The following is a 10563-nucleotide window of genomic DNA, read 5'->3' on the forward strand; positions in this document are numbered from 1 at the left end:
GAGCAATATGCACTTGATCACCTTTATGACTACCTGTTAAAACCGTACATCTAATCACGCGTGACGCCAAATCAGTCACGATTAATCGTGTTCCATTACACAAACCGCGTGATTGATCAATATTCCTGAGAAGCATGACCATAGCACCAACCTTTAACTTCAGTTGATGATTCGGGAGGCCGGAACATTTAATACTATTGAGGTATTCAGTAGAATGAAGGTCAGAGTCACCTATGCCTCTATCATCGTTAGAAACTTCATCGGAGCTTAGATATATAACCTCCTCCTCATCGATTTTCGACAACACGTAGTCATTTACCGCTTCAACTATCTCGTGAGTAGGGGCGAGGAATGCCCTTTCTTGGAGGTAATCTGGGTTCCAAAGTTGGTTTTGTAGATCTGGATATGTCACATTTACTATTGATGCAATCGGATCTGCCACATGTTGAATGAGTACGTCGTCTCGGAATTGAAGATCGACTTCCCCGTCATTTTCACCGCCCGCTAAACCATCTCCAATTTCCAAGATCCACTCTGAGAATTTTCTTATATCGTCAACATTGTCGCTTGTCCTTCCACCTTGCAAACGTATGTTCTTCGTTAGTCTACGCACCTGCACAAATTCAAATGTTATCATATTTATATATTTAATTTTTAACATCCGTAGTAAGTAATAACGTTGCTAGACATATATATTGGTATGGTAATTATTGAAGAATACCTTGCAGGAACGCCACAAATACGATGAACAAAGAGATGCACACACAACGTCTGCTCTACTTCCTTTGGAGACAACTGGTAGAGTTTGGCGAAAATCTCCCCCGAATACTACCACCTTACCTCCAAATGGTAGTTCAGCATTTCTCTCGTTCACAACACGCATTACATCTTTCAAACTTTATTCAACAGCCTCAAAGCTATGTTTGAGAGTCATAGGTGCTTCATCCCATATTATGAGTTTGGCCCTTATTAAAAGTTCAGTTAAATCACTACCAGGCTTAATTTGAGAGCAAGTAGAGTCCTCATTCACATTGAGCGGAATGCTTAATCTTGAATGAGCTGTTACACCACCAGGTATCAAGGTTGCTGCAATTCCGCTTGATGCAACCGCTACAAAAATTTCTCCTTTACTTCTTATTCTAGAACACAAAGAACGCCAAATGAATGTCTTTCCAGTACCGCCATATCCATAAACAAAGAACACTCCTCCTCTATTTTTTAAAACAGCATCCATTATTTCATTGTACACCGACCTTTGTTCATCAGTCATTGAAGAAAGTTGACGCTCATTTTCTTCCCTCAGTGACTTTTTGTCGTACGACAATGCATCCATTACTAACGTGTTTCGATGGTGTGCCGTTGTTGAAGAATCTGGAAGAGGCATGCCTTGAAATCTAGTTAGGCTACTCCCATTTAATTGAAGAGAATTTTCAATATCCATAAGTGCATAATTTTTCAACTCTTCATCTGTCAGTTGTAAGGCTGATATAGGGAAAAAAGGTGAATATATTATTGATCAACAAATAGATGTTGCAGAAGAATAAATATAATGATACATAGAGTGGAAAAGTAAAGAAATCACCCGTTATTTAAAAATTATTATAATCAAGGAAGCCATAAATGTAGAGTGATATAAAAGACAAACCTGGATTTTTAAGAAGTTTGCGTTGCCTATAAAGTATATCGTCGGAAAGAAGCTGCCAGGTTTCTTCCCAAACTGTGGTCGGCATAGACAATTTACCAGACTGTAATAAATTCGAAAAAAGGTTCCGAAGGTAGAATCCAGACCCCCAATCTGCAGCTTGTTTTATCGCATCAATATACTCTCTGTCATCACCAATTAAGCCCAATTTGTAACACGCTTCTCTAAATGTCGCACAGACATATTCGTCGACGGTCCCGATGTCCTCAAAACACTTGGGGCCTTTAACATGATTCAACATGATTCTCATAAAATACAGCTCTCCGCAGTTCGGTGGGACATGAACCAACCTACCAATCGTAAACCCTTTTTTTCTAAGGCTCCAATGCCGCTCCTTCTTCTTCCAAACAAATTTAGTTGGGAATTGAGAATATAACAATTCTTTTGCAATCTGCATATCCCGTTGTTCAGAATTATTGCATGCCATCTAATTCAAGAACTGCGATACTCCCATCGATGATTTATCTACAACGTCGTCAATGAAATCATCATCATCATCAAAAAAATAGGCTGCTCATCCGGGAGGTGGTACTGCAACCTTTCAACAGCAGGAGTCCTATAATGAATTTCAAAACCAAATAACCTCCATGCAGCTTCATACGTGGATAAATATCGACAGTCGTAATACCTCTTTATCTCATCAAATCGACCAGGATCGTCCTCATTGCGACGCATATAAGAGGACTGCATCATAACTCGATCAGAGCCCTTGTTAATATACTTGAAGAGATACTTAATCGATCGAGATTGATTACACCATTCGACATTGATATGAGCCCGATATTTCAATAACAACTGAGCGTTATATGGAATGACAAATTCGTTGCCGATAGGTACACCATCCTTTTTCACCGTAACTCCTTTCTTGCTTCTCTTGTATATAGGATAACCCTCACTGTCAACCGTTGTTCTTTCAGTACACGGCTTTGGGTAATGTTTTGAGCAGTTTTCCCCGACCATACACGGTGATGATAACTTTTCTTTACCACACGGACCATGGATCATGTACTCACAAACAGCAACATGTAAGATAGGCTCTTTAATCGGATCATAAATCTCGGCAGAAATTATTTTGTCGACATCTGCAGCTTCAGGGAACTTGTACTCTCGATGTAGGAACAATAGTATATGCGCATGGGGCAGACCACGTTTTTGAAATTCAATAGTATATACCACTGGAAAATAAATATTTGAAATGCATGAGATTATATACAGTACTGTTAAATAATAAATTATGTTTTTTAATGAAACGGTTAACTTTAATGAGTACCTGCTCTAGCTTTTCCAAAAATGTGTCGATCTTTTAAATATCTTATCAACTCATCGAGCTTAATTTTGAAGACGAGACATAAAATATCTGGACGATCCTCCGATCTCAAGCCTCTTTTAGTAACGAATCGAACTACTTCCGGCCACTTGGGATTACACGTGAATGTAATGAATAAATCAGGATAACCGAACCACTTGCAAATAGTAATGGTATAGAGATAATTCACTTTCTTCTACTTGTCACCACCTGGGAAACTCAAAGGGATAATATACTGAGCACTGGCAGAAGATGGCTTGATGTCTCCTCTCCCAACAACATTTGAAAGGCTCTTGTAATTATCTACCCGAAGTCGTTCTTGGTTAAAAAGGAATGTAATTGAGCCTATGCGATTCAACCATCATATAACCATCAACTAAAAACTGGTGAAATGCCTTTCCAGATAGTAACAACGTTGGAAATTTAATATCAGGTGATTTGTCTTGTAGACGATAGGCAAACCACTCCCGAAACGTTGTTTCTTCACGCGGTTGCTCGCTTGTGCTGACCCCAATAGAAGCTTCACCGTGAAGGACACCCAATCGATACCCATCATCCCCGGATGGGAATAACAAAGGATATTGGAGTGGAGTGTATAGAGGGTGTAACTCAGATATCCGTTGCAAACCACCACATGACTTCTTAACAATAATATCCCTTTTCTCCATATTTGGACCGATATCCCCTTCAATCAAAGCTGCAATCTCCGAAACCGTTGGACGATTATATGTTTTTCCATCTTTTTCTCTTCTGGAAATAAGTCTGATGCTCACTTCATTGTCTTTATCTATAGACAATTTATCCCTAACCATCCTAAACAGCTTAGCAAGAGGATTGTATTGGTCAATCATATTTTTTAACAATCGAATAAGCTCATCGTTAAACCTAGAGGGATCGTTGGGACTGCATTTTAAAAAAAATCAGAAATTAATTGAAGATTTTTGTAATAAGAATAGATAATTATAATGTAAAATGGAATCAAATTGAATGAATTCCGACAATACATAAAAAAGAAATTAATATAAATACCTGATAGCAGTTTTACGATTATAAACTTCTTCTTCGGTGTCATATATATACAATTGACAGAACATAGGACTTGACTCTGTAGGCGGGACTAAAGTACCTATTCGATGAACGTTTTGACCTCCCATCCGAAAAGTGTAAGGACCTCTACCTTGATTGATGGAATGATCAATTTTACCACCCATGGAAGTAAAGGAAAACATGGAATTATAACCTCTGATGTTTTCTCTAAAATGCTTGCTTAACCGATGATGTCCATTCAAAAGAGACTTAAGGATTTCAGGTGGCTCATGTAAGTATGGGAGAACAACTTTGCCGTCCGAACAACATAGTGAAAATTTTGGACGTCTTGTACCACGACTTTTTTGTTTTCTCTCCTCAAACCACATTTGCGCCCTACATTTTTCACATTCATAATCTGGATCTCCAATGTCCCAATATCTTTCCCAATCTTGTAAAAAAAATTAAACATTAATATGTGGCACATAATAATTATTATATAGAAATTCAGTTAATGACTGACGTCGGATTAATAAGTTTGAAAATATACTTACTATCATTAATTAAGTCAACGGATGAGGTTTGTTGAGTTCGTGAACATTCTCCAAGTGAAAAGGATGAATTTATTACATACTGACATGAGGTTTCTTCATTTAGAGTTATAGAAGAAAGAACTTCATTTAAAGATTCACCATACTCAGCACATAGATCTCTTACCAATCGCTCAACCACGTTTGTTGGACTACATATTTCTCCTAAATCATGTTATTAAAAACAATTATGAAGGAATATGATATTGCACATGACAAACTATGATATATAACATATAGAGATAGATATATACCTGTAGTGGTGGAGCTAAGCGGTGTAGTTGGGGGACTGAATTGAGAAAAGACATGACTTAACATTACCAGTACGTTTTTTAGTTGAAAACATTTTCCTTTTATCTCTCGCCGTCTTCGCCCGTAACTGAGCAGGCGTTACAATGGGAGCATCGGGAGGTGATGAGATAGGGCTAAAAATTACATTACTTGATCGTAATGTGATTGAGTTTTGTTCACGTACATGTCTTTTCGTATTTTGAGTTGCGGTTCGGGAAACTGCAAGTTTTTCAAAAAAAACATTTATTAGAAAAGTAATTTGCAGAGGTTTGATTTAAAATGTTTTTCCTTAAATAAAATTAAAATGTAAGAAATAGTAAAAACCAAAAAAATAGCGATGTACCATTTGTAATGTCAGAGAGCGGCGTACGAGTATTAGACATTGGTTGTTGACTTGAATCATAAATATCTTGTCTTGTCGGTTGACTCGAATCAACTATAATGTGCAAACATAAATTAAATGAGAAATTATACAAATGAGAAAGTACAAAGCAAAAATGTTAATATGAAAATATGAGGCGTTTATGAAATAAAAAAAACCGAGTCAACTCTCTTACAAATACTATATGATATGGATTATAATGGTTCGGACTATAACAAATGGGCCGTAGTAACGCTTGCTTTTAAGCAGCCCATAAAATGCTGACCCAATATTAAACCCTAAACACCTACTATATAATGGCCTCAGCAATGTAAATCTCGTCACAATTTCCGCCTCCGCAAAATCACGCCTCCTTCATCCCCTCCTCATCTCTCTTATTTCACCTACCCTCATCTCTGTTCTTTCACCTACCCTTATCTCCCTAGATCATAAATCTGCCATTGAAGATCCTATTCCGCCATTCATCTCTTCATTCTTTCAATCATCATCATCTTTCCACCTACTACATCCTCTCAATAAACATCTCATCACCTCATTCCGTCCGCCTCTATCTCAGACCGTAGGTTTTCAAAAAAAAAAAAAAAAAGATCCGTAAAAAATGAATACAGATTAAGTAAGTCGTAAAATGTTAAAGAGGAAAGTCGTCCTAAAATGATTAAAGACGGAGATCGTCCTGGAATGGTTAAAGATCAACCAAGACTATTTCATGGTGAAGAATGAAAGTCCGGTGAAAAATGGAGGCCAAGATTGTTGATGAATGGTACACAAAATTAATTTCCCCCTCTTTTTAATGACATGCATATAAATTTATAGAAATAGCATCAAACGTTTGTTAAAAAAATATAAGCTACTGTGATATGGAAGCTTAAATTCCGAGATAATAGCTTCAAAGTAGGGTCCTCTTTTTTACCACAAAAATAGGGTCCTATTTTCAGAGAGTATATAAAATTAATTTGTGATTATTATGTAATATAGCGTTTTTAGGTTAAAAATATGTAAATCTATGCTTGTAAAGTTGTAATTTATTATTTTGTTGATTTAAAAAAATGTTATTCCACTATGTTAAATTAAGGTGTTTTTTATATTAAATACTAAGTTTTTTAGGTGATAAATAAGTAGATCTATGATAAACAAAGTAATGTTTATTTTTTAATAAATATTTTTTTAATGCAGATTTGAATAGTCAGAAAAATCTAATTTGGTTTATTGATGTTAATTGTTAAAATAAAAAATTCGACGAATGTGTGATTATTTTTGTTGATTTTACTGTTCGCAATGAACCGATCTAGGATGTCAGTATTGGTTAGAATATTGTTTAGTTTTGGTTATCACATATGGACTTTGTAATTACTGAATTTAATTGCATTGTGAATTTAATTTGTTGTGTCATATTATTTATTTTATTTGAAGATATTCATTGAGTTAGGCTGATTTTCCTCTTATAAAAACCCTAAAAAAGTGAGTGAAATTACTTTTTGATTCAATTGGTTTTTTGGTTAAGTTAATGCACAATTTCGTTTCAATTAATTAATTTTTTTAAATTTAATCTCTAGCACAATCTAGAGGATTATAACCCGACCCGAGGAAGGTACCGTGTACAAATCCAATTTCATGTGACCTAACCCAATTATATGTCATTTGACCCAACACAATTATATTTCACCTAGCCCAACCCAATCAAGTCTGACCTTGCCCATTTTAAATTGGGTTGTACCTTAACACAAGTTGGGTATGACTTGAGTTTACCCAATTCCAGCCCAACCCAATCCAACCCAAACATGGGTTGGCCTGGGGCAACCCAATACAAACAGATTAACACGACCCGACCCGACACTAACCAAACATGACTTGACCCGACCCAACAAATACCAACATGGGTTCACCCGACCCAACCCATATGAACATGGTTTGACCCGACCCAACCAATACCAACCTGGTTGACCCGACCCAACCCATACCAACATTGTTGACCCGACCCGATCCATACCAACATGGTTGACCCGACCCGGTCTATACCAACATGGTTGACCCGACCCGGTCCATACCAAAATGGTAGACCCGACCCGGTCTATACCAAAATGGTTGACCCCACCCGGTCCATACGAACATGGTTGACCCCACCCGGTCCATACCAACATGGTTGACCCGACCCGGGCCATACCAACATGGTTGACCCGACCCGAGCCATACCAACATGGTTGACCCGACCCGGTCCACACCAACATGGTTGACCAGACCCGGTCCATACCAACATAGTTGACCCGACCCGGTCCATACCAACATGGTTGACCCGACCCGACCCGTACCAACATGGTTGACCCGGCCCGACCCGTACCAAATCGGGTTTGCCCGACCCGACCTGACACAACATGTGTTGACCAGACCCAACGAATCACATGGGTTCACCCAACGCAACCAATTAAACCGTATAACCCAACTCAACTAAATTTGCGAGTTTTGAGTGTTGTTTTTATCTGTTTGTTTTTGTTAAAGGTAATATTATAATTGAGTAATGGTATTATATTTTCATTAATCGACTTTCATTAAATGAATTTTAGGTATTTGATACAGTTTTTGTTCCTTTCAATACCACCATCTAAGAAGCAAGTTAACTATACAGCCAATGGTATGTTTTCCGTCCATATTGCTGTAAAGTTTACTCAGCGTAGTTGGACTTGGTGCTTGTGGTGGGTCTAACTTAGTGCGTGTAATAGGGATTGACCTTACTTGACCCAGATGGGTCTGACCTTAGTTGGAGCACATGGTTTTGATCAGAGACCCAGATGGTTCTAATTTAACCTGCAAAGTATTATTCTTTTTCTGCCTACAATGCTGAAGTTCTAACTTTTAACTTTGTTTTTATTTCAGTTTGCAATTTCTGCGTTTTCTTTGCATGAATTAAACAATCAATAATGGCACATTTACTTTGCATGAATTCAACAATCAATAATGGCACATGTACTAAAAGATAAGTGTTTCTTCTGTATTTATGTTTAATTTTTTACGGTAAGGATTTATAAATGGTTGTTCATGAAATGAAACAATTAGAATGAATCTGGTGTAGCGGTTCAATTCAAATGACCTTCATGAAATCCTAATTTAATGCATCTGACCTTACCCACATGCGTTTACCTTAATTGAGCAACATGTGTTTTGCCTGACTATAACCACATAGCTCTTACCCTAACCCAGATCGTTTTCTACCTGACCTTAGCGACATGAGTTTATCTTGTACTAATATCGTTTTACTCTAAATTTCAGGTTTGAACATAAAGAAACATTTTAGTCCTGCAATTGAAGGCTGGAATAGAATAGACAGCTATGGTTTTATAAGTTAAGTTTACTATATTCCTAGTTAAGTTTATATTAAAGTAAATGACAGTTGTTATAAACTCAAGAGCACATAAAGATGACTTACTGTTTTCTTGCTGCCTTCCGTATTCTTTTCTTTTCTTCCCTGACGTTGATGAACTGCCCTTTTCCATGATTATAGTCTCAATTTAACTTCTTTCAACCCGTGTGATCCTATAAATGATTCATTAATGTAAAAATTAATTTAAGGCAAGAGTTCAAGTGAAATTTATAGATTAGTGAATGGCATATGTTTTGTTATTTAATTGTAAAAGCTGGTGTTTATTGATTTATGATTTACATACTGACAGAAACTACATGGTATGGCAGTTATTTTCTAACTGTTTTTTTGCCCCAATAACACCTTACCACGTTTTTTGGTGGTATTATGTATTTTAAATTCATTTTTAATAGATTTGACCTGTTATAATGTTAATATTTACTTCTTTTTATTGTATGTAAGTTGACTTTATGTTGTGTACGTAACTTGACTTGTATATTTTTTATTATGCACTTATTTAGAGTTATATATGTTCGTTGTGTGAAGTTAAAAATAAACACATCAATCAATTTTTTTAGAAAATTTCAAAATTATTTTCAAAATTAAATTGGATGATATGCAATTTAGGAGGAAAGAATGCTAGAAAATGAATTTAGTTGAGTTTTGTTTGGTGGTATGTTTTTTAGTTGTAGTTTTTTTTAGTCGTAATGCTTTTTTTTGGAAATTTTATTGAACAGTGTTTCAGTGCTGAAAGTAGAGTTGATTTGAGCTTAAAGAAACATTAAATTAACGGAAATGATGATGGAGTTGTTTATGATCATATATTACGTGACAATAATAACTATATTAATATAATCAGTAGAAAATTTATATTTTAATGGCAGACGTTTTTTCGGTGCTATATGATGTACTGTATCAATTTTTTCTTATTGCAAGTGATCTTTGTGCATATTGTTTTGCTTTTATTTGGTGATACAATTTTAAATGCTGAACGTGTTTTTGATCGTATATGATTTTATGTGTACGGGTTTTGTAAAGTAGTGTTTCAAAATGAGCATGTACTTGCATGTATTTTTTCGTATTTCTGAATTTTGTATCGTAAAGTTTCAAATGTGCTTTACTTGGTCACATCAGGTCGTTTGTTAGTTGCATTGGCTTTATAATCTACGTGATAATCTGACTGACAACATAGTTGTCATTATTTTGAATTTACTAAAAATAGTGCAACATAATCTGTGAACGAAACAAAGATTTTATATAAGTTATACTCGTGGACAATTACATAAGTTGTTGCAAGCATCATTCTGGAAAGTAATACACTTTTGGTTCTTGATGTATCACTTTCATATATACTTTTATAGCTCCCTTTATACCATTTTACTTACCGTTTCGTGCCTATTATATCATTTATATGCTTTATTTCAATGAATTGTCGATACTGCCGCTATTTTATGTTTTGATGCAGAAATGACTCAATACGAGTATGATCAAGCTAAGATTAGCATGGCGGCGACGGCACAAAAGAATACACAAAGCATGGCACGGGAAACGAGGAAGTACGAAGACTAGAAGTGAAAGAAGAGAAGAAACCGTCTGTGAAGCAGGTTCCTCGATCGAGTCACCACTGACTCGATCGGCAGTATCCTCGATCGAGTCACCTCGACTCGATCGAGGATCCTCTCTGCGTACTAATTTCCGGAATTTCCTAAAACGATTATCTTTTGTTATAAATTAGAAACTCGTGTTTTATTGTTAGACTACGTTATATTTTGCTTGATATCTTTGAAACCTCTCTTAGAACCCTAATCTTTCCCTTGTATGGTACTAATCTTTCCTCATTAATTAATTATTATTGTTTTATGTTCATTAATTCTTGCTTTATACTTTCAATCATGTGTTCATCTTTAATCATCA

At 36.0% G+C, this 10563-nt stretch overlaps 2 protein-coding genes and 1 long non-coding RNA gene across 3 annotated transcripts; 1 reads left to right on the plus strand and 2 right to left on the minus strand.

The window, feature by feature from the left end:
* Window positions 1–898: 898 nt before the first annotated feature.
* LOC141627701 (uncharacterized) lies at window positions 899–2129 on the minus strand. Its single transcript, XM_074440927.1, has 2 exons — window positions 1646–2129; window positions 899–1482 (listed from the first exon to the last, which is right to left on the minus strand). The coding sequence occupies exons 1-2, from the start codon at window positions 2127–2129 to the stop codon at window positions 899–901; spliced, it is 1068 nt and encodes a 355-aa protein (XP_074297028.1).
* A 38-nt stretch (window positions 2130–2167) lies between these two features.
* LOC141627702 (uncharacterized) lies at window positions 2168–4942 on the minus strand. The gene is made up of 5 exons (XM_074440928.1): window positions 4879–4942; window positions 4673–4789; window positions 4038–4485; window positions 3379–3911; window positions 2168–2877 (listed from the first exon to the last, which is right to left on the minus strand). Exons 1-5 carry the CDS (start codon window positions 4940–4942, stop codon window positions 2168–2170), a joined length of 1872 nt encoding a protein of 623 aa, XP_074297029.1.
* A 1030-nt stretch (window positions 4943–5972) lies between these two features.
* LOC141634480 (uncharacterized) lies at window positions 5973–8251 on the plus strand. The gene is made up of 3 exons (XR_012539213.1): window positions 5973–6057; window positions 7856–7923; window positions 8166–8251. It is a non-coding gene; the product is annotated as an uncharacterized LOC141634480 (long non-coding RNA).
* The last annotated feature ends 2312 nt before the right edge of the window (window positions 8252–10563 follow it).

The sequence above is a fragment of the Silene latifolia genome, chromosome Y (assembly GCF_048544455.1).
Source record: "Silene latifolia isolate original U9 population chromosome Y, ASM4854445v1, whole genome shotgun sequence".
In the NCBI taxonomy this organism is placed as follows: domain Eukaryota; kingdom Viridiplantae; phylum Streptophyta; class Magnoliopsida; order Caryophyllales; family Caryophyllaceae; genus Silene; species Silene latifolia.